This window comes from Scyliorhinus canicula, chromosome 5, assembly GCF_902713615.1.
Source record: "Scyliorhinus canicula chromosome 5, sScyCan1.1, whole genome shotgun sequence".
Lineage (NCBI taxonomy): Eukaryota > Metazoa > Chordata > Chondrichthyes > Carcharhiniformes > Scyliorhinidae > Scyliorhinus > Scyliorhinus canicula.
Genome location: NC_052150.1, coordinates 138,052,334 through 138,077,785, shown reverse-complemented (window position 1 = coordinate 138,077,785; position 25,452 = coordinate 138,052,334). Strand labels below are relative to the sequence as shown.

The following is a 25,452-nucleotide window of genomic DNA, read 5'->3' as shown; positions in this document are numbered from 1 at the left end:
CGGTAAAGGATGAATCAACTCTTTCTTTTGCAAAGCACAAGCATGATAGCTGAAGTGAAGAGCAGATGACTACATCAATGAAACACTTTGCAGCATGCACTGATCTTTTATATTTTTTCACACAATGGATTCATTCATAAAATCTCTAAGAATAGCCCAGATATAAAGCACTGAATCAATGCTGCAGTTTACAGGATTTGTCTCTGTCTTTCCTTTTAAATAGGTAACTGCTCAGATATTGCAACATACATGAGAGAAAATTCCTTGTCCTAGCTATGTAACCTTTTTCATTAACTGCCACATCTCTGGAACATGTGAGGCACATGGTGAAAGCTAACATTCTCTTGTGAACGGTTCAAGCAAATATAGATTCCTCACGCAGTACTGAAGCAGAACACATTCTTATCCCTTATTCTTCATCATCAATGACATTGCAATGCACTGATCTGCAATGGCTTTTCCTTGGAATAATTAGTGTTTTGGCTCAACATTGTCTCTCTCTTTGTAACTGCTCTTAAAATAGTACATTTGAAAAAACACATATGGATGGATAGTGAAGAAGTCCATTCCACTTGGCATACACTTTTATTAACAATAGTTACTGTCTTAATTAAAGCTCCATCTACTATAATATTACACACTTTGCCTGCAAACTAGCTACGACACAACTGAACTATATATCACCACATTATATTGTAAAGTTGCTCTGTTTTTCAGTATTTGTCCACCACTTTGCACCTTTGGGAATCACAGTCTAGGAATTATTGTCAGGAGCCAAACACATGGTTGTGGGGCATTCCACTTTTTGCTATTTTAATGCATATATTACGAATATGATGAAATTAATCACATGATTTGGCTGAAATGATAACACAAAATTTGAGCTTATTTGTGGCTTTCAATACCACAATTATTTTCATTGTTTCTACATAAAAGGGATGTGGTCAATTAGCCACCGTGACCCTGCACTCTGGGATCTACTTTCTGAATCGTTCGTTGTACTTGTCTGCCTACAGAGCCTCCTTAAAATCACATCTCCAATCGCGTTCCACTGCTAATTCTGTTCCCTAATGTTCCGTCTTCTGTAAAAATAAAGGTTTTTTCCCATGTTGAATGGCACTCCATCAATATAAACAGCTGTCATCAAGTACGACCAAAAACCTGAAAATATTTTTTTCTTTCACTCTCCAGACTTCTCTCTAATTTTCTTTCTCCCCGCAGACAGTGACATAGTTCAATTCACATCAACAGCTCTCTCTCTGGTCTTTTCACCAAGGGGGAACCCGTCCTGTACAAACTTAGAGTAGTGAGTATTTGACGAGTTCTTTAACCACAGGAGGCATCGCAGAATGAACCCAGTCTTGGCCGCATACATTTGTCCAACTGGGGTCACAAGGCTTCAATAGCAGGTACCCATGATTAAATTCTTTGGAAAATCTAGCAGCTATCTTCTCACATTGTGAATCTATCAATGCCCATCCCAAACCTTTCTGTCCTTCCTCTTTACTGTTTGAAATCAGCCCATAGTTTCAAATAGGGTGTAGGCCACCCAACCCCACCATTCAATAGCAGGGGCAGCACAGTGGCCCAGTGGTTAGTACTGCTGTCTCACTGCGCCAGGGACCCAGATTCAATTCCAACCTTGGGTGACTGTGTAGAGTTTTCACATTCTCCTGTGTCTGCGTGGGTTTCCTCCGGGTGCTTCGGTTTTCTCTCACAGTCCAACGATGTACAGGTTAGGTTGATTGGCCATTCTAAATTGTCCCTTAATGTCCAAAGATAAGTGGGCTTATGGGATTACAAAGATAGAGTGGAGGAGTGGGCCAAGGTAGGGTGGTCTTTCAGAAGGTCAGTGTCGACTTGATGGGTCCAATGTCCTCCTTCTGCACTGTAGGAGTTCTATGACTCTATGAAGATTGTGGCTGATCTGATTGTAACCTCAACTCCACATTCCTGCCCACCCCCAAAAAATGTTACATCCTGTTGCTTATCAATCTATCTCCTCTGCCTTAATAATATTATAAAATTCCACTTCCTCAAAAAGGCACTGGAAGAGAGTTCTAGAGACATCCTGAAACATTTATTCTCATCTGTCTTAAATGGATGACCCCTTAATTTTAAACAGTGACTCTTAGTTTGAGATTCTCCCACAAGAGCAACCATCCTTTCCACCTCCACCCTGTCAAGACTGGTGAGTCTCGGAACTCTTTTTCTTCCTCAAAAAGGCAGTGGAAGCAGATTCTTTGAATCTTTTTGAGGCAGAGCTGAATAGATTCTTGATTAACACGGGGGATTGAAGTTAAAATCAGCCATGACCTTACTGAATGGCGGATTAAATCAAGTCACCTCTTTCTCTTCTCAAGTCCAGCAGATACAAGTCTCTTCTGTCCTACCTTTTCTCATAAATACATCCCACCCATTCCAGGTACCAGTCGAGTAAACATTTTCTGAATTACTTCCAATGCATTTACATCCTTCCATAAATAATGTACTCAATACTGCAAATGTGGTCTCACATGTCCTGTACAGCTCAATTATAACCTTCCTCCTTTGGTATTCAATTACCCTGGCAATAGATGATAATATTCTGTTAGCTTTCCTAATTGCTTGGTGTATCTGCAACCATTTGTGATTCATGCACTAGGAAATCCAGATACCTCTGCACCACAGAGCTCTGCAATCTCCCACCATTTAGAATAATATACTTATTTTTTATTCTTCCTGCTAAAGTGGACAATTTCACATTTTCCGCACATTATATTCTATTTGCCAGGTCATACGAACTAGGAGTCGGAGTCAGCCACTTGGCCCCTTGAGCCTGCTCCGCCATTCAATAAGATCATGGCTGATTTTAACTTCAATCCTGCCTGCCAATAACCTTTCAACCCCTTGTTAATCAAGAATCTATCCAGCTCTGCCTCAAAAATATTCAAAGAATCTGCTTCCACTGCCTTTTGAGGAAGAAAAAGAGTTCCAGAGACTCACCGTCCTCAACGAAAAAAAATCTCATCTGTTTTAAATGAGACCCCCCCCCCCTTATTTTTAAATAGTGATCATTGCCCACTCACTTAACCCATCTATATCCCTTTACAACCTGTTTATGTTCTCTTCACAACTTACCTTCCCACACATCTTAGTACCATCGGCAAATTTAGCATCGATCCCATCCATCCCTTCATCCAAGTCATTGATATAATTGTACAATGTTATAATAATCTTTATTGTGATAAGTAGGCTTACATTAACACTACAATGAAGTTATTGTGAAAAGCCCCTAGTCACCATCTTCCGCCGCCTGTTCGGGTACACTGAAGGAGAATCCAGAATGTCCAAATCACCTAACAGCACGTCTTTCGGGACTTGTGGGAGGAAACCAGAGCACCTGGAGGAAACTCACGCAGACACGGAGAGAACGTGCAGATTCTGCACAGATAGTGATCCAAGCCGGGATTCGAACCCGAGGCTTTAGAGTGGGTGAGAAGAGATTGACCAGGATGTTGCCTGGCTTGGAGGGCATTAGCTATGAGGAGAGGTTCAATAAACGCGGTTTGATCTCATTGGAACGACGGACGGCGACCTGATAGAGGTCCACAAAATTATTATCTTCAAAAAGACAGGGTGGATAGTCAGAGACCTTTTACCAGGGTAGAGGGGCCAATTACTCGGGGGCATAAGTTTAAGGTGCGAGGGACAAGGTTTAGAGGAGATGTACGAGGCAAGTTTCTTTACACAGAGGGTAGTGGGTGCCTGGAACACGCTGCCGGAGGAGGTGGTGATAGTGACGTTTAAGGGGCATCTTGACAAATACATGAATTGGATGGGAATAGAGGGATATTTGGGGCAGCAGGGTAGCATGGTGGTTAGCATAAATGCTTCACAGCTCCAGGGTCCCAGGTTCGATTCCCGGCTGGGTCACTGTCTGTGTGGAGTCTGCACGTTCTCCCCCTGTGTGTGTGGGTTTCCTCCGGGTGCTCCGGTTTCCTCCCACAGTCCAAAGATGTGCGGGTTAGGTGGATTGGCCATGCTAAATTGCCCGTAGTGTCCTAATAAAAGTAAGGTTAAGGGGGGGTTGTTGGGTTACGGGTATAGGGTGGATATGTGGGTTTGAGTAGGGTGATCATGGCTCGGCACAACATTGAGGGCCGAAGGGCCTGTTCTGTGCTGTACTGTTCTATGTTCTATGATACGGACCCTGGAAGTGTAGAAGATTTTAGCTTAGACGGGCAGCATGGTTGGTGCAAGCATGGAGGGCCAAATGGCCTGTTCCTGTGCTATACTTTTCTTTGTTCTTTGTGAAGCAACAGTGATAGGCCCCAGCACTGAAATTTCCAAATATTGAAATCATTCATCTTGTATTTAAACCCAAATTATTCACACAACCAGAAAGGAAGAGATCCTTTTATAGCTCCTTGGGGCATACCGCATTCGCTATTTTCCTTCAGAATCAACAAACTATTGCATTTATGCAGTATCTTTAACATACAAAATAAATGTTTCCAGGTACTTCACAAATGCCGGGGTGACCGATGCTGGGCCAGGAAGGGAGGGATTAGGAAGGTTTGGTCAAAGAGGGGAGTTTTGAATAAGCTTCTGAATGCAGGATGTAAGCAGAAGAGATTTATGAAAGGCAACCCCGAACATGCAACCGAGGTGACTGAAAGTAGTGGGTGCAACAATCAGATGAAGGATGTATGAAAAATATCAGCTGGACTTGGGGGATATGCACAGCTGAGGATATTGCAGAGATAGAGTTCAAAAAAGTTATCGATAAATTTAAAAATGAGGATTTAAAAATCAAGGTGTTTTTAATAGAGTTGCTAATTCCAGTTGGAGCTTTGAAGAATATGATGGGTGATCATGTGACTTTTAAACAGGAGGCATTTATTGCAGTTTGCCTATTCAAGATTGGATCCCAGTAGGTTTTCATCCTCTTGGTCTTGCTTTAATTATTGTAACACCCAGCTTTCTTTTGATGCTGCTACATTATAGTATCCGACTGCCTTTTGCATGACTGCTATTTTTAAATCTGCCACCCTAGCTGGAACCCTACAAGTATTATTCATTGCACAAGTTCCAAGTGAAAATAATCTCATCAGTTGAGTCCCAATTACTTTTGTAAATTATTAGGGAGAGGGCATTTTGGGTACAAAAGAATTTTCCTCAGGACTACATACAGTACAACACAAGCACCTATGCCTGTACGTACGAGCAATGTTTCCTATCGAGTTTTGAACAGCCAATGAAATTGGAAGATGAATTATACTTAATGTAGCTGAGTATCCTGACTCCATCACATGCTTGAGGAACCGGCCCTTGATGGACTCAACCCGCGTGTCTGGAAGATGGCACGCTCGGATATTTTGCTCTGGTTCACGTTGGCTTCACTTGTTGGAAAATTGCAGGTTTGGAATCAGGCCACTGAATGAAGCTTCAGGTGCAACTAATTGGCTCTCTGTGGCGTCCCAAAGATGCCACTGGGTTCAAAGCCTTCCTGCAACTTGCATACGACTACTTTCTGAGCCATATGAAAGATAAACCGCTGAAGTGAGATTGTATGCACGATTTCACCCTGTTGCAGGCAATGTGCCTTTGTCCCAGGTTGCTAGCTGTAGCATCTTGGAATTTCAACAAAGATTTCCAATCAAAGCAAGTGAGCTGTCAAATCTAGCTCTATGGCACAAGGAGCCAATTGTAGATAATGATGAAATGATGACCATAGGATTTAATGAAGCATAGATATATGCAGACGAAACTCTGCTCAGGACAGAAAATATGTCCCCTGGTCAATTCCATTCTTAACGTAGTGTTAAGATACCGGACAAGACCCCAACATTTGTTTATAATTTGTAAAACTGTGAGGAAAGGATACTTCACCGAGGAGTGATGACTCCGACCAATAGGTATCTTTTATGTTAAAACAAACTTTAAACACAGAATTAACCACATTAACATCAAAGAAATAGCTTTACAACTATCAGTTAAACAGTTCTTAATCAAAAGGAAAAATCTGGTAAATGCTATCTTTCCTGCTACTAATTTGAATTAAGGAACCCAATACATTTCAAATGCCACTTATAAAGTTAACACAACAAGTTTACTTGCACAGCTGTGTAGAGACTTTTATCGAGGAACCATTTCAAGAGCAGATCCAGTACACCTGTCTTGTCACACTCAAATTCTATTCAACTTAAGCTGTTCAATTTAAGCAATTCTAGCACACTGCAAATCTACAGATAGGCCTGGCTCCCCCCATTAATTACAACATCTGTAACCCATGAAGTTTTATGACCTGCTGAGCTAGGACTAAACACTACTCTCTCACAAATTACCTACATGCCAGGGAATCTCAGGCAAGCAAAACACGATTCCATTAGCTCTTTATCTGTAACCAAGTGGTTGGAATCAATGCATGGTAGCATGGTGGTTAGCATCAATACTTCACAACTCCAGGGTCCCAGGTTCGATTCCCGGCTGGGTCACTGTCTGTGCGGAGTCTGCACGTTCTCCCTGTGTGTGCGTGGGTTTCCTCCGGGTGCTCCGGTTTCCTCCCACAGTCCAAAGATGTGCGGGTTAGGTGGATTGGCCAGGCTAAATTGCCCTTAGGGTCCTAAAAAATAAAGTTAATGGGGGTTGTTGGGTTGCTGGTATAGGGTGGATACGTGGGCTTGAGTGGGGTGATCATTGCTCGGCACAACATCGAGGGCCGAAGGGCCTGTTCTGTGCTGTACTGTTCTAATTCTAATTACCTCACATTTTAGACTCTTTAATAACAACTTTAATGAACACACTGCCTTTATATTTTTTTTTAAACCAGGGCTTTTTAATAATATTGCTGCCACAAATATAAAATATAATATATATCAATTTCTACATTCATCAGAGTAGCTACATTCTTTAATGCCATGGGCCTTAATTGTCGTAACAAATCTACTGTGCAGCATGTAATTAAATGCCTTCTGAACATATATGGACCTAAATTCTAAGTTGCTGCACCCCTTATTCAGGTATGGTGAGATAGCCCCATGTACGATTTGGGCAACTGACTAGGTCACTGGTAATGTAGTTTTATAGGCAGCTGCCACATGACATTAATTAAATATTGAAACGTGGGTCTTTTGTCTGAATAAAGTCTTGTTTCCTTAATTCTTATGTGGAAGTGCGTGCTTTACTAGGTCTTAATCATGATCAGGAAGTCATTGCCAAATAATTAGGAAACATGCTGCGGAACTGCTGATTGATAAGATAATCACCTCGATTAAGGAAGTCTATAATGAGTTATTAGGCTGCTGGAGAGCGTTTGTTGATTTTTGACTGTACATATGAACTTACATACGGGCAAATGAATTACGAATGGGTGCAGGCCACTCGGCCCCTCAGTCCTACTTTACCATTCAATAAAATCAGAGCTGAACTGATTGTGGCTTCAACTCCACATTCCCACCCACCTCAGATAACCACCCTTATTAGTCAAGTATCTATTTACCTCTGCCTTAAAAATATTTAATGACCCTGCCTCTATCACTCTCTGAGGAAGAGGATTCCACAGACTCATGACCCTCAAAGAAATAATTTCTCCTCATCTCTGTCTTAAATGGGAGAGTTCTTAATTTCAAACTGTTCCCCCTAGTTCTAGACTCTCGCACAAAGTGAAATAGTCTCAGAGTATCTTTCCTGTTTGGATTTATTTATTGTCACATGAAATAAAATTGCTTATTGTCACAAGTAGGCTTCAAATGAAGTTACTGTGAAAAGCCCCTTGTCGCCACATATGGGTGAAAAGTATTTTTCTGCGTTCAGCTCAAACAGATCATCTGTACATGAAAAGAAAATATGTAATAGGGCCACACAACGTACACAATGTAAATACATAGCTATTGGCATCGGGTGAAGCAAACAGGAGTGTAGTATTAATCAGATCAGTCCGTAAGAGGGCTGTTTAGGAGTCTGGTAACAGCGGGAAGAAGTTGTTTTAAAATCTGTTGTGGGTGTCCTCAGATTTTTTATCTCCTGCCCGATAGAAGGTGGAAGAATGAGTAAGCTGGGTGGGAGGAGTCGTTGATTATGCTGTCCGCTTTCCCAAGGCAGCGGGAGGTGTAGATAGAGATAATGCATGGGAGGCAGGTTTGTGGATGGACTAGGCTGTGATCACGACTCTCTGAAGGTTCTTGCGGTCTTGGGCCGAGCAGTTGCCATACCAGGCTGTGATGCAGCCAGATAGGATGCTTTCTATGGTGCCCCTGTAAAAGTTGGGAACAGTCATGTGAACATGCCAAATTTCCTTAGTTTCCTGAGGAATTATAAACGCTGTTGTGCTTGCTCGGTCGTAGCGTCGATATAGGTGGACCAGGACATATTATTGGTGATGTACACACCTACGAATTTGAAGCTGTCGACCATCTCCACCTCGGTACCATTGATGCAGACAGCGGTGTGTACAGTACTTTGCTTTCTGAAGTCAATGACCAACTCTTTAGTGTTGTTGGCATTGAGGGAGATATTGTTGTTACACCACTCCACCATCTCCCTCCTGTATTCTGACTGTCAAGTTCCCTCTGGATCTCATGTGCTTTACCAAGGCTACCTCTCTTTCTTTCCAACATCAATGGATACAGGCCAGTTTCCTCATAAAACATCCCCTTCATCCCAGGAATCAGTTGAGTGAACCTTCTCATAACTGTTCCTAATGCAATCACATCCATCTGAAATAAGCACACCAAAACAGTATTCTAGATGTGATCTCACCAACACCTTGTTCATCTGCAGTAAAAAAAAGTCCCTATTTTATATCCCACTGTCCTTGCAAAAGTTTCCATTTAACTTTCTAATCACTTACTGTACCTGCATACTAACATTTTGCGATTCACATACTAGGACATACAGGTCCAAGAGCTCTGCTCTTTCCATTTAGATAATATGCTACTTTTCTATCCTTCCTGCCAAAACATACAAGTTCACGTTTACCTGCATGATACTCCATTTGCCAAATTTCTCTTTTATTATTCGTTCATGGGACGTGGGCATTGCAGGCTGCGCCAGCATTTATTGCCCATCCCTTGACCTTGAGGGGACAGTTAAGAGTCAACCACACTGCTGTGGGTCTGGAGTCACATGTAGGACAGACCAGGTAAGGACAGCAGACTTCCTCCCCTAAAGGACATTAGTGAACCAGATGGGTTTCTGCGACAATCAACAATGGCTTCATAATAATAATAATCTTTATTGTCACAAGTAGGCTTACATTAACACCCCAATGAAGTTACTGTGAAAAGTCCCTAGTCGCCACATTCCGGTGCCTGTTCGAGTACACAGAGGGAGAATTCAGAATGTCCAATTCACCTAACAGCACGTCTTTCGGGACTTGTGGGAGAAAACCGTAGCACCTGGATGGAGAATGTACAGACTCCACACAGACAGTGACCCAAGCGGGAATCGAACCTGGGACCCTGGCACTGTGAAGCAACAGTGCTACCCACTACCCAGTGCTGCCCATGGTCATCGTTTGACTTTTTTTTTAATTCCAGATTTTTATTGAATTAAAATTTCACCATCTGCAGTGGCAGGATTTGAACCTGTGTCCCCAGAGCATGACTCTGTGTCTCTGGATTACTAGTCCAGTGACAATACCACTACGCCACCGCCTGCCCATTCACCTAACCTTTCTTAAATCCCTTTGCAGACTCCTTATGTCATCTTCCCAACTTGCTTTCCTACACATCATTGTGGCATCAGCAAACTTAACAACCATACATTTGGTCCTCACATCCAAATCGTTGATATACATTGTAAATAGTTGAGGCTCCAGCACTGATCCCTGTGGCATATGTCTCTGGAAAGTCATGAAAATGTAAATAGCCTTCCCAGATGTTGTTGACCACTCTCTCCATTCACTTTTCAATTGAAGAGACAAAGTAACAATAGCTGTTAAGACTTGCTGGTCCCATGAAGATAAAAGATGAAAGATAAATAAAGACATTGAGGAGGATGCCCATGGGTGGAATATCATTCATTCTCCTTTGTGTGTTAATTAGATTTGCCATCAGCTCACTGTGTGGATAATGAAATACCTCAATACTACTGTTACAAACTGGCTGAAGGTAGCCAATGACCACGATATCGTTGATGCACTAGTTGCGGGCGCAAATCCTGCAATGTCCACTAAATATCGTGAACAGCCAAAATCGGGATTTGTGCCAACGAGATCTGCAGATTAAGAACTTCCCTGCCTGCCACGAGTGACGTAATGATTTCCATAATTTTAAAGTATATTTTATAATTTTAATTTAATATATGAGCTCGGCGCTGTAGCGTCCACCCAAGATGTCTCCTCCACCCCCTGCTATGCCTGTAGCATCCAGGGGTTGAGGTACATGACTGGGCATTGACCCTGGCACTGGGATGGGGCACTACCAAGGGGGCACATACAGAGAGGAGCTTACCCTCCTCCATTGGGGAGGTTTCCTTTATCTATGGGAGGGAGTGGGTTGGGGAGTTCCCTTATGTGTTGGGGTATGGGGGAGGGGTGTTCTGTGTGGGAGGGGGGGAAGGGGGGAGAACTTGATGAACATGGGGGACCCAATGTCTGTTGGGGAGAGGAGGACTCTTAAATTTAGCTTCATGATCAGATCACCCTTTAAAAGAAAGGCCCAATCTCAGATTCTAGTCGTGTTTAGGCTGCACCCGTCCAGCTGGTTGTGTGACTCTCGTCAGAACTTTGAAATTGTACAGAGTTCTGTTTAATCAGGCAGGAACAGGTGGCTGTGAAGCCAACGAGTTCCACACAACTTTTCACTTCCTGTGCAATTTTGGAAAGATTGCACCCAATATTTTATTGATCCACAAGGGCAATCCAGTGGACCACTCTGGGAGTTGAAATGGCAGACATTTCTCGCCCAGCATAAAGAGGTGTCCTTCCTCAAAAGTCACCTTTGGCAAAGAATTAGGACTAACTCATTTTACCTGCAGGATTATGAACGGGAGCTTGACCACAATTTGAACTGGAAATCTGAAAGTCGAAACAATTCAAACTCATAACCAGAAACCTCCAAGTGTCATTTGTCTTCAATGGCATCAAGAGAGAATCCTTCAGGTATGCAACATTTCAACGACCATCTTGAGGACTTACTATAAGTGACTTGTTTTTTTAATCCAAGATAACTAAGTGCATGCTACATCTTTGGAACTCCTTTTTCTTTGTGTATGTGTCCACACATGTATTTCAGGATAAGTAAGTGTATTCTAATCTTTGAAACTCCTTTTTCTTTGTGTGCGTATATGTATATGTATTAGCGCGTGTGGCATATTTGGTTGGAACGAGTGGGTGTATCTTTCACTTACATTTTGGGTATTGTTGAAAATAAAAACTCCTGCTTTTTTTTTTGATTTAAACATAGAAGAAGGCCTGCTTCATGACTATTCTTTAAAGTCACAGCACTCTGGGTTAAAAAAACTATCTCCTAAATTATATCTGGCTGCAATCAACTAAGAGTTGAGCAAAGGGGGAAAATTATCCCACATCCCGCCGCATCCGTAACAGTATGGGTTGCGAATTTATCTCCAATCTTCCTAATGATAATTAAAGTTCCTCATCAAGATTCTATAGCTACTACCATCTTCTTAAAATTTCTTACAGATCTTATTTTCTTAATTTTGGTTTATTTTGTTCTGAATTGTAGAGCAACAAATTCCTCATTATTTCTATCTGGATAGACTGTGTCTGACCATTACAATCAATAAAAATGTTCCTTTGTATGGCAAAGTAATGTCTATACTTAATAAGGCCATTTTTCTTCTCTTTTTTATCTTCTCCCTTGTCTGATTAAAAATAAATTTAGACTACCCAATTTATTCTTTCCAATTAAGGGGCAATTTAGCGTGGCCAATTCACCTACCCTGCACATCTTTGGGTTGTGGTGGCGAAACCCACGCAAGCTCCACACAGTGACCCAGAGCTGGGATCGAACCTGGGACTTCGGCGCCTTGAGGCAGCAGTGCTAACCACTGCATCACCATGCTGCCCACCCTTGTAGGATTTTTAAGAATGAAAATATATTTACCAGATATACTTAAAGTCGCGTTTCCAAGGCAGGGAGCACGATTCTCCGGAAAGATTTCTAAATGCGTAGCGAGCGGGAACTGCCACGAGTTTCCCGGCACTCAGCCCAGCGATGCCTGCAAAACTATTCAATATTAATTGGTCCACTTAACGAGGCCTCACGGGCTTCACGCCGCAAATGAAGGCTCGCCAGCAGGCTCGCCAGGACCGTGCTCACCAGCCCCCCGCTAGCAAGGTCAAGCATCATTTAAGCAGCACTTGCTCAGCCAATCCCAGTCAGCTCACAGCAATGGCGCCCAGGAGACCAGCCCCAAGATTCGGCAATGCAGACCCGGGGAGGTTCCTAGATGCAGTGGAGGCCAAGAGAGGTGAACTGTTCCCCAGAGGGTCCTGGAGAGGGAGCCACAGGGCAGCCAGTGCTGCCTGGGACAAGGTGGCAGTGGCTGTTAACTCTGGTAGTGTGACTCGGAGGATTTGCCTCCAGCCCCCCCCTCAAGACCTTTCTGCTCCCACGTGAGAATCCACCTCCCCAACTCCTAGTGACCTCCAACCCCCCACTCACACCCCTCTCCCTTCAACCCTCCCCCCTTCACACACACCCTCCCACTACTGTAAACCACACATGTGGCTAATGATGCCCTCTCTGTGTCTCATCATCAGGAATAGCTGTCCCACAATCGGTGGGAGGAGACCCAGACTGGCGGTGGAGTGCGGGACTTAAGAATCCTCACGTCCTTCGAGGAACGGGCCCTGGAGATGACTGAAGTGGCCGACAACAGGTTGGACAACACTCACCCAGAGGTTGGTGGAAACCGTAGAGGCGTGGATTCACCAGGCCCCACCCGGAAGAACTGATGAACGTGAGTTGTTATTGCCATACTAGCTGACCCATCCCTACCATCGACCACATGTCCATTCTCTTGCAGGTCCTCCAGCCGACAACACTGGTCCATCCCGGGTGGCCCCCTCTCCAGCCTCCCAGGAGACCACCTCAGAGAGGAGCTCCAAGGAAGATGCGATCGAGGCATCACAGCTGTAATCCCCACCCTCCACCAGCACAGGCACGCGCACCTCAGTGGGAAACATTAGTTGTCAGGCTTCTGGGGCACAATCTGGTGAGCACCACACAGCTGTTGCTGCACATCAGTGAAAGCAGGAACCTCCAGGCAAGGCACAAGTCGAAGGTCTGCTGGAAGAGGTATACCCGGAACTGATGGAAATGATAGGGAGCGGTCAGCATATTCAGAGGGAGATGTTAGCAACACTCCAACAGTTCCGTAGCCGATTGGAGGAGTGCCAGAGGCTACAGGCACAGGTGTTGCCGGCAATGCATGGCACCGTGGCGATCACTGCGTCTGCAATGGAGAGCCTGGTGCACGATGTCCGCATCATTAGTGAAGGTGTCCAAGGCGTCGTGCAGACAGTGACATTCATGGCTGAATGTCTCAGCAGAACATCCAAATCGCTGGGGGTATGGCCCAGTATCAGGCTGGCCTTGACAAGGCGCTGCAGGACATGTCGTACTCTCAGTCGGGAATGGCTACAAGGGGCATTGAAGTCCATGGGACGTGGTAAGCAGCTGGCTGTCTCCACCTCTGAAGTGCATCCTGGGGGCTAGATGTAGCGGTAGTGCAAGGAAAGCTAAGCACGTTGAGGATCACTGGGGGAGGGAATAGGTAGGGGTGAGTGGACAATGGCATAGATTGAGGAGATTGAGGAGCACTGGCACTTAGCTCTCTGCGGGTTATCATCATTCCCTGCTCTCGACAGCGACTTGCTGATGGTGCTGAAATGGTCCCAGCTCCCTGGATTGATGTAACAGGGTGGGAAATAGTGGGAAGGTGGTGGGGAAGGTGGCAATGACGGACCAGGCCACGCCCTATGTGAAGCTGGAAAGTACGAGAGCCACCTTGGTCTTCTGAGCTTGCCGGACCTTCGCCTCTGCCGTCTGTCCTGCAGCCTCTGGCTGGTCCCCCGGGGATCATCCTCCAGCCCATGCTGGTCCGGCGCCTCCTCGTCCTGAGAGGTAGCCCATGTTCCTCATCACCCACCTCCAGCATGTCGGCCCGCTGCTGTGCCTGGTTGTGGAGGACACGGCAGACCACTACAAAGCAGGGGACCCTTCGGGGAGGGGGGGTGGCTGTACTGGAGGGCACCACCGGAGATGTCGAGGCATCGGAAGTACATTTTAAGCAATCTGATGCACTGCTCAATGGCTGCACGGGTGGCCACACGGGCTTTGTGCTATCGGTCTCCACTTCGGTCCTCAGCGAGTATCCCTTATCCCCCAGGAGCCAGCGGGTGGTTGGTGGGGCAGGTGGGCAGGGATAAGGGTTGCTCCTGGAAGGGGTACACGTGATCCAAATGTTGGCATGGCGGACTGCGCGCGGTTCTCCCCCCCCCCCCTCCCCCCCAGCGGACTAGCCCCTCCCAAGTTGCACCTTTCCAACTCCCATAACTTGCTTTTAGTTTGCTCTGCTCTTTTATTATTATATTATCAAGCGATTACACATTTTGATTCAACTTTCTTTCCTATTTTTTGTTTGCCAAACTTGAAAGATTTGCCGAATAAGTTTGTGATATTTTAAATTGGGATGGGCAAAGAGCATACCCGAATTAAAAGATGCTTCTCAATGAATAAAAATGCATTTTGTTTTTAAGTTTTACTGTAAAAATGCTTTGAAACATTAATCACAACAGATTATGAACTTCGATGCAAGAATATAAAAATTCTGTGATCCTTGATGGAAGAGATTTTGAATGGGGGAGGGGCTGGGGAACAAATCATCTGGGATCCCCACTGGCTGCTCAGTTGGTAACTGCCTGGATACATTCACAAAGAATAGTTCATTAAGAAATAGTAAATCGCTCATACCAAGAAGATGGGAGAAAATTAGGAATACAGAATCCAGCACTTATACCACAAACGTTTGATGTGATTTGCCCAGCAAACAGGATGGCTGTAGTGAAGCAAGAACTGCCTCCCCAATAACACAACTCTACTCGACTTAATTATGACAGACATTTACCACGGCGGACTCAGCAAGTGGGCAAACAATATGTCCTTTAAATTAATCTGGTGTCAAAAGTTATATCAAAATAAAGTTAACAGCACCTGATGGAAACATCACCAAAGACAACAGACAGCGACAGTATCAAAATTGAGCATTTTTCAAAAAGATCGTAAGACATAGGTGCAGAATTAGCCCACTCGGCCCATCGGGTCTGTCCGCCATTTAATCATGGCTAATAGTTTTCTCAAACCCATTCTCCTGCCTTCTCCCCATAACCCTCGATCCCCTTATTAATCAATAACCTATCTATCACTGTCTTAAAGATTTCACCTCCACAGCCTTCTGCGCAAAAAGTTCCATAGATTCACCACCCTCTGGCTGAAGAAATCCCTCCTCATCTCTGTTTTAAAGGATCGTCCCATCCCTTTTGTCTGAGGTTGTGTCCTTTGGTTCTAAAAACTCCAAGTGTATTTATTGTTTTAATTTTTAAAAGAGAACTAGACAATGCCAAGCTCAGCAGCTGGCAAAAAAAGGTGTGCTGCAGTGGCAGGAGTCCAGAGATCTTGTAAACGCAATTCCCCGAGTTAAGCTTCAAGAGACATTTTTTTCTGTGAGTAAGAATGAATCGAGGAAAGCTCAAAACAAAATTCCTGTTTTCAAGCAGGAGTAAAGTAATGACAGGCAATTACGGGATGCCAACAGCTGCTTGAACAGCCCAAAATATTCTGTGCGCCTAACATGATTTAAACAGCGGCTTTGTAATTGATACCCGTGGCTTTCCCCGATATAGGCAAAATGTCTGATATAAGTAAGGATGGACTAAGAGGTGGGGACTATATTTAATGAACTCAAATTTTATATTATTTGATCAGGAATAAAAATGTAATAAAGTGAAAAACAGTTAAGATTCTGCAAAGCATAATTAAAATTCAATAATTTCAATACACCGACTCTGCTTTATAATTAACAGCAATTTACAACCATGCAAATTGATTGATTTTGGTAAATTTGTCTGCTCACTAAAGTCCATCTATCACAGAAGGGAACAATTTTGTATTTTATGCAACTGGAATTGGGATCATCAGTGGAGCAGGCATATGTCTACAGTACTCCACTTGCCTTACCGAAACAATTTGCCTCGGTCAGAAAGTGAAAATTCCATTTCCTACATTAAGCATCGCCACTGACCCGGAATGATGTTGCCAATTGGATGTCAGATTAAATGTAGTTTTGAACTATGAACCCTTGTCCAATCATGCAGGACCTCAGGTGCTGGCAGCACGATAAAACTATCATTCCAGCTGGCCAAACTGAACTTAGGTTGTCATGCTAAAATCACACTGTCATCCAGGCTTCTTATCTCTTCCCCACCCCGACAATAGAACAAACAAGCTAAAAACAACAATGATTAAGCATCCACAGTTACCTTTAAATAGTGAGGGAGAAGGACAGGTAGGAGCTTACTTGAAAGAAGATACTTGGACAGATAATATAGGGAAACAAAACCACATACTCAGCTGAATTAGTGCAGATGTTGGGAGTTCATTTTGTTAACATTTGTATCAACCGATTGCAATTTGAATCTATTGACACGGTTAAGCACAAGTCCCTTCTCTTCCAGCACTCCAACCTTCTGAATTCATTTTGGTATATAATGCAATCGTTAAAATAAGACTGTCATTTACTGCGGTTGTTTTTTGACCTTGGTAACTTGGTATTTTCTGAGTGTTGGAGATGGAGATTTATGAGAACCTGCCAATCCACAGAAATTCCCCTCAGTAATTAGCCTTAACCGGGTGTGCTTTTTTTTTACACAACTCCATACAGATTTACTGAGTAGTTGTCTTAAAGACAGGCCATGCTAAACACTAAAGAATGCTTGCTAAAAACATTGTCGTGCACTGTCCAGGGCATTACGATGTTTTACCAAGTTATTCACATTTTACAGGACTGATCAGGTTTGGTAATAGAGCTACAACCACTCGTGAAGAATAATAGTACCACAAATATGTGAACCTAAAATATCATTAAACATAGATTCAAATTCCATAATTGCCCATGAAAACTCCTAATTAATGAATGCTAACTCTCAACAAAACACCAATTATACAAAATAATACTAGAACCCAAGGTTTTCAATCAAAGATAGCAACGGAGAGGAACATTATTTTCAAAAACACAATTGTTGTTCCTGCTGGAAAGACAAATATTTATATTTTTTCTATTCACATTAATCCGCAATTAATGATGAAATAAAACATTACCTACCGGACTGGTTACATGGCATACAAATGCATCTGAGTTATCAGGCTGTAAAGGAAAGTGAAAGGAGTTTATTGTTGCAACGTATTTATATTATAAAATCCAATTTTATCATCCAATTGTGCATTTATCAAAACATTTTTTTTGTATTGATGCACTAATTGAAAAACGTTCTTCAGAGAACGTAACAGTTCCCACTTCATACTTCAGTCAGCACTACATTAGGACCTTCCTACAGGCTTACACCAGAGTCATGTGTCACAGATAATGAATAATCCTCACCAACACGTAGTTTTAACCCTACATGATCAGAACAAATACAGTTATGAGATCTTTGTCACCTCACCTCCACATGTATCCTGAGGCTCCAAGGGAAAGTACAAATGGAAGCAAGCAGCTTCGCTGATGCACTTATATCTGTGACCTGAGACAGGCTCAGAAGTTGCCCCCAACTGTTATGACAAGACCACAGATTAACTGAACTCATGAGAAAACTAACCTGAAGCATGTACAAACTTGGATTTTCAACAAGCTGCACAGCAATCCCCCGTTGAACTCTCAACTTCCAGGTTGCTCTGACAGTGGATAAACAAGCAAAAATTCGAAACCAGCATCAGGAGCAGCTCCGATGTCGCAGAGGCGAATCACATTTTACACACACATTTTGTGCAGTAAAATTTTAAATGTATTAAAAGACAAATTCCTAATCCTACAAGCAGTAAATGTTTAAATGAGGTCGGAATTGATGGGATTGGTTCAATCATGGTTTTAGAAACCAGACCGTCCGTGCTTTAATTGAAAACGATGGAGAGACTACATCCCCATCTGCGATATCCACTCGTATTCTCAATAGGCGTCAACTACCAAAAACAAAACAGGAAGCTAGGCATTGCATTCTTGTGATATGGAAACAAAACACAAATTCATATGTTTTAAAGGAATGGCGCATAATATAAAAGAATATCTGATGTTAAAGAATCTCCATTATGTTCAATTGAAACACGCAAGATCTGGTTTCTAAAGTCATATTTGAAGCGATCTCATCAAACCTTGCTTAATTTTACATTTACTGTCGAAGGATTAGAAATTCACCTTTGCATTTAATTTTTTTTTTAAATGACATATACAATGCATTAAAATGTGATTTGCCTATGCGATATCGAAAACAGAATTGGATTTCAGGGCTCTCATTCCCTTTAATTCTTCTGCTTTAACTTGGTCCAGACCATTGCCCAATCAAACGGAGCAAGAAAGTTAATGTAAATTCTGTTCGCTGACATTAACTGAATTAATCGTTAATTGAAGAGTTGTGTGGACTCGAAATATTAACTCTGTTTCTCTATCCACAGATGCTGCCTGACCTGCTGAATTTTTCTCACATTTTCAGTTTTTCTTCATGTTTGTGAATCTTGCTTTTCTCCACAGAAACAAACAAAGAAAAGCACATAGTTCTGCAGGGGCAGGGACATCCAAATCCTGTTCCTTCAGATAAGGGCATTTAACTGAGAAATAAAGTCAAGAGGAGAAAATATGGTTTGTTTGTCTTATAATCTTACTTCAACCTGCCAAAACTGTTGAGTAGTTTTGTAGATTATACAGGACCGAGGAAAATAAGGTCCCTCTGACACAAGTGATATTTTGAAAAGCTTTAACAGTTCGCTCAATGCAATAACTTCAAAATACAAAGAAAACATTCAAAGTCTACCACGTGAAATAGACCTTTAGGTGTTTGTTACCTCCATAATTCGGAGCTTGTCAACTCACTGAATTTTTATGAAAAGATCGTGGGGAGCACTGCAGACTATAGCTGTGTGCTCATTTCTGTGTACTCAGAACTTATCCTTCATGCATTTATCCTTGCATAAATAATCTGGATTCCCAGCTCCAAACTGGTTACATTTTCTCTCATCTCACCTTAGTTTAGCTGTGTTTTCTCATCACACTCCCCCCCCCCCCCCCCCCCCCCCCCGGAGCACTGGGTATATTTTCCTTCACCAAAGCTGCCCTATACTGTGGCCCCACTCCTTTGTGTTCCTACTCTTAATGAGCCAGAAACAGACTGGCAGACTACATCTAGACTTCTGCCACCCACACTGAGCTGAATGAAAACCCTGTATTCCTCCACCTTCTCCCTGCTCCCCAACCACACACACACACACACACAAAGAAGCATTCTGGCCGGGAATTTTCCCACCACTCACTACGCAGTATTGTATCAAGGGAACCAACTTCAACAGCATTTTGGTATTCGGCTCCCATGGATAATCTGTGCCCTCTCTTCTCCCCATCCTCCAATCTCACACTTCCTCCCCTTCCCCCAACCCTTTCCATCCCCCCTAGTCTCCCACCTCCTTCTGACTCCTACCATTTCTTTCCTCTCTTCCTTTCTCCTCCCCGCTCTCTCTCTCTCCAGTAGGCTTGTGGTTTATACAGAATCAAGAGTTATAAGAGTTGAAAATGTCTTTGTTCTTACACTTCAGTATAGATGGGGAAAAAGCCATTTTTTGGAATAAAAGTGTCAGAAATTACATCACCTGTCAGTTCACCACTGATGTGGGAGTGATATCTGCAATAGGATTTTCGAGGAGATTGTAAAACACAATGTTTTCATCATCAGCCTAAGGTTGATTATCGTTTTCCTTCCCCTTTTCCCTGTCCCATTCAAATGCTTTCTGCAGTTCACTACAGTATGTAGACTTTGGTATTTAAAACTGAAGTGAAAGCAATTAATCTTCAAAATACTCTAGGGCAAGGCCATCATAAAGCCTGACCCTGGAGTGTTCCTTTCAAAACAAAGTTCCTCCTGGCTCCACAGGGATCCTTCAACATTTTCCTTAAACAAAAATCTAAAGTTTTAATTAGGCCACTGAAGAATTCCAAGTGGACCCAGACCAAACCTGCTCCATTCCCACCTCATATCTTTCAGGTATTCAGGGCATTAGCCCCCAAAATTTGTCCACATTGCATCCATTTTACACCAGCACTAATCAATACAGACTCTTGAAATATGGTTCCCTGACAATGACCAATTTTCATAATTCTATTCTTGTAATTCAAAATGGGAAATATCCAAGCACAGCAGGCGAAAGGAAAACATGCTAACTGCTCAGAACCTAGACCATGCACAAATTTTATCTGTCACTGTGAAAATATTCCAAACTCTGAAATTTGAAGGTGTGAATATTAAACATACCATCATGACGATGTTGCATCAATAGACTCCCTCAGAGTGTGTTGTAACCTATATGAGACAGGGGGCTGGGCCGATTAGGTTCCCTGTCACTCTCGAATAAGAGTTATCCTGCTGACGGGGTGTGACATAAAAAACCTGGACATAAAAACCCCAGGTTGTGGGTAGGTCGTGGGAGTCCCTTTGGGGAGTGGTGGTGTACAGAGTTTTTATTCAATGTTTCAATCCTTTTTGCTCGCGTATGGTCACTTCCTTGGATCCAACACTGGTGACGAAGGTCAAGTGGAGTTGCAGGTGGCGCTATTTCTGCAGTACTCAGCCGCTTCTCCATAGGCCTCTGGAAGTTGTTTCAACAGCCGCTGACATGCGACACTTTGGGAAGCTCGAGGCATTTCACACATATATTGACACGGCTGATCGCAGTACACTGAGCACATGCTCAATTTTTTTCGTGCGGATTGGGGGGTGGGGGGGAGCTGGCTAAAGAAGGGGTATGGATGATTGGCAGGGGAAGGGGTCGGGGAGCCTCGCCGACCAGGCTGGTTACTTTGAACATGCGGGGGCTGATTATTTTGAACATGCGTTTAAACACCCGCGTGTTTTTGCAGATTTGAGGAGTTTGAAGGCAGATGTTGTGTTCCTTCAAGAGACGCACCTGAAGCTGGGAGACGAGGCTGAGGAAGGGATGGTGTGGCAGGTGTTCCACTCAGCGTTGGACATGAAGAAGGGTTGGTAGTGCTGGTCAACAAGAAAGTGGCCTTTGAGGTGGGCAGTATTGTAGCAAACCCCGGGGGCAGATACATGATGGCTAGTGGGAAGCTGGAGGGGTCCTGGTGAATGTTTACGCACTAAATTGGGATGATGTGGGCTTTATGAGGTGGGTGTTAGGGATGATCCGAGATCTGGACACACACCAGCTGATAATGGGGGGCGACTTTAACACAGTTTTGGATCCGAGGATGGACCGGTCGTGTCCCAGGCCGCTGCAGGTATTGGCAGTGGCGAGGAAGTGGAGGGGATTCATGGACAGTATGGGTGGCGCGGACTCATGGAGGTTTGGAAGGCCGAAGGCGAGGCCGTTCTGGTACTTCTTGCATGTGCACTGGGTGCACTACTGTATTGATTGTTTTGTGATAACAAGGTACTGTTGGCAGGGGTAACTGATTCGGGGTATTTGGCAATCATGGTCCCCGACCATATATTGCACTGGGTGGATTTGCAGGTGGCAGGGTTTTGTGGATCGGGTTCAGCTGCTGTACAGGGCTCCAATGGCAGTGTCCGGATGAACAGGCTGGTACTTCAGGCTGCATCAGGGAACGAGACACGGTTCCCCGCCCTCCCCGTTGCTTTTGCTGTGGCAATAAAGTCATTTCCAATGGCACTTGGGGCATCGAGGGGTTGAAGAGGGTTTGAACGGGGTAGGGTCGAGAACAGAGTCTCGTATGCAGACAATCTTCTGTTACGTATTGTACGTTTCAGACCTGCTGGGCAACTTTGATAGGATCATGGAAATCCTGGGGGACTTTTGTCCTTTTTCGGGGTATAAACTGAACATGGGGAAAAGCCAGGTGTTCCCTATTAATGCTAGGGGGCAGGGGTGGAGGCTAGGGGAGTTGCCATTCCAGGTGGCGGGAAAGTAGAAATTCAGGTGACGCAGGGCTGAGCGTAGCTGCATAAATTGAATTTGGCACAACTGGTGGAGGGAATGAAGGTGGACTTTAAGAGGTGGGATATGTAGGTGGCATGTGGCGCAGTGGTTAGCACTGGGACTGCGGTGCTGAGGACCCGGGTTTGAATCCCGGCCCTGGGTCACAGTGTGGAGTTTGCACATTCTCCCCTTGTCTGCGTGGGTTTCACCCCCTTAACCCAAAGAGATGCAGGTTAGGTGAATTGGCCATGCTAATTGCCCCTTAATTGGGAAAAAAATAATTGGGTACTCTAAATTTAAAAACAAAAAGAGGTGGGATGTGTTGTCGCTATCACTGGCTGGGTGGGTGCAGATGGTTAAAATGACAGTGCTAGGCAGCACGGTGGCACAGTGGATAGCACTGCTGCCTCACGGCGCCAAGGTCCCAGGTTCGATCCCGGCCTGGGTCACTGTCCATGTGGAGTTTGCACAGTCTCTCTGTGTTTGTGTGGGTTTCGCCCCCACAACCAAAAAGATGTGCAGGCTAGGTAGATTGGCCATGCTAAATTGCCCCTTAATTGTATAAAATGAATTGGGTACTCTAAATTTTTGCCCCCACAAAAAAATAATGATCGTGCCTGCCAGGATCTTGTTTGTGTTCCAGAACCTCCTCAAAACTATTATTGGGTGGTGAATATCATAATGGTCAGGAAATGGGCAGTGGAGGAGGGATCGGTTTGGGGGTGGATGGAGGTGGCGTCTTGTAGGGGGATGGGTTTGAGGGCGCTGTTATTGGCGCCCCTTCTGTTTTCAGCGGCCCGGTATTCTGTAAGCCCGTTGGTGGTCTCAGTGTTGTGTGTTTGGAACCAGTACAGGCAACACCTCCTGTTGGAGGGAATGTCGCTGTGGTCGGCGATATGCGATAATCACAGGTTTGTGCCGGTGGGGCTGGATGCAAGGTTCCGGGGCAGGTGGGAATAAAATATGTCAGGAACTTGTTCGTAGGGGGCAGGTTTGCAGGCTTGGAAGAGCTGGAGGAAATGGATGAGTTGCCTAAGAGGCATGGCGTCTGATGCCTGTAAGTGAGGGATTTTCTGAAAAGAGGGGTGCCGTCCTTCCCGGGGCTGCCGCCTTCGGTGTTGCAGGATAAGCTGTTGCCCGAGGATAACTTTGGAGAGGAAAGAGTGTCAGACATTCATGGAGTGTTGATGGAGAGGGTGACGCTCCTGTGGAAGAGATCAAACGTAAACGTAAATGGGAGGACGGGTTGGGTGGGGAGGTGAGTGTCAGGACGTGGAAGGAAGCCCTCTGGAGGGTGAACTAGTTCTCGTCGTGAACGAGGTTAAGCCCTCATCTAGTTTAAGCTGGTGCATAGGGCACATGACGGTTGCGAGGATGAGATGGTTCTTTGCAGAGGTGGAGAATAGGTGTGGGCGATGCGTGCGGATCCCGCAAATGACGTCCACCCTCCTGACCGCGTGGTCCCGGCCCCTGGCCTGAATAACTGCCCGCCGAGAGTCGGACCATCTATTCTGGATTCTGGGAGCTGGACAGGAACCCTCCCCCAATCCTGATTGCGTGGTATGTGGTCAGCGTGGCGATAGATAGCGACATTCACGGGATGGCTCGTCTGCCCCCCCAGGCCTGGCCGCCCTTCCAGATTCCGCACCTTCTTCCTACTTACTTGGGCTACCGCATGGACCGAGATGGCCTTCACCGGGTTGAAGACGAGGTTCAGGCCATCCGGCAGGTCCCTGTTCCTGAAGGGGCTACCGATCTCTGTTCATTCCAAGGACTCATTTATTATTATGGCAAGCTCATCCTGGGTTTGGCGACAATATTGGCCCCTCTGCACAAGCTCCTCTCAAGAAGTGCCAGACGTGGACATGGGGTCCACCTCAGGAGATGGTATTTGCCGAGGTGAAGAAGCAGCCCTCTTCTTCACTGCTGCTCACCCATTTCGACCCCACCAGACCACTCACCGTCACTTGTGACGCCTTGGGGCGGTTTTGTCCCACCAAATAGACAATGTAAATAAGCGCCTGATCGTGTTTGCCTCTAACTGGCGGAAGCATTAAATTGATTTTGTTGGACGAATCCCAGCAATTATCCAGGGAAAATTTGAACTTCTGGGCAATTGGAGGGTAAACCTTTAAGTGGGAAACTCAGAGAGGGATTCCCCAGCGCATCACTGAAGTACCTCTAAATGCGATGCTGGGGAACCTGGAAGTTATGGGCCAATAGTTGTGTACTCAGCGATTAACTGAGCAGATTTTCTCCATTGTGAAATTTTCCCACCCTGTTCACAAATACAGAGAATGTGCCATTCATTTTAATTTCTCAGAAACAACTGAAAGATACCTTATTTTTCTATACAACAGCATTTCAACAGGATCCTGTAGACCACAGTTAATTTCCATTCCAGAAAGTATAGTTGCAACAAAATATATTGATATTGAAAGCAGTTTTATCATTTGCCTTGCCTTGCCATCTATCACATGACACTTACAGTTCCTTTTTATGCGATTGTGAAATACCAGAGTTTCCATGACTATTTCTAAAGTTCAGCTTGCCACTAGAATATTTCCTGCCCTGTGTGACGATGTGGCCTTTTGCCATCTTTCTTGGAAGTGGGATATATTATTATAAACAAAATGGCCCTCCTGTATTTCAATCAAATACCATCTGCTTCTACAATTATCTACAGGCTTTACCGGGAAGACCTTAATCTCAAAATGTGATTCTGGGCTTACAAGCAGGTTAGAGGTAAAAGGTCTGTGGAGAAATTCAGCAACATCTGTTTCCCCATGTTAGAAGTCTTTTTCTCATCCGTCAGATGAAGCTAAATCTGTTGTCTGCTTCCTGGACAATAACTGTCCCACAGCACCATTTGAAGAGTTCTCCCGGTGCCCAAGCCAACAATTGATCAGGATGCCAGGTGCAGCCCCGCTGCCTTTTTGCCTCTTCCCTGATAAAGTCTGAAGTGGGAAGGCTCATAGGAACAGGAGTAGACCATTCAGCCCTCGAGGCTGCCCCGCCATTTAATGAGATCATGGCTACTCTGTGGCCTAACTCCATTTACCTGCCTTTGGCCCATATCCCTGAATATCTTTGCTTTATAAAAATCAATCTATCTCAGATTTAAATTTAGCAACTGTTTTAACTTCAACTGCTGTTTGTGGGAGAGAGTTTCAAAGTTCTACCACCCTTTGAGTTAAGAGGTTCTTCCTAACATCTCTCCTGAATGGTCTCGCCCTAATTTTTAGACTATGCCCCCTAGTTCTAGAATCTCCAACCAGTGGAAATA

The 25,452-nt window shown here is 44.3% G+C and overlaps 1 protein-coding gene across 7 annotated transcripts in view; it reads right to left on the bottom strand.

The window, feature by feature from the left end:
• The window catches only part of LOC119966295 (tensin-3-like), a 533,488-nt gene that overhangs the window by 213,892 nt on the left and 294,144 nt on the right, over positions 1-25,452 (bottom strand). For all 7 annotated transcript variants that reach the window (XM_038797763.1, XM_038797764.1, XM_038797766.1 and 4 more), the window contains one exon: positions 17,335-17,376. In XM_038797763.1, the coding sequence (XP_038653691.1) occupies positions 17,335-17,376 (42 nt within the window). The remainder of the gene's footprint in view (positions 1-17,334; positions 17,377-25,452) is intronic.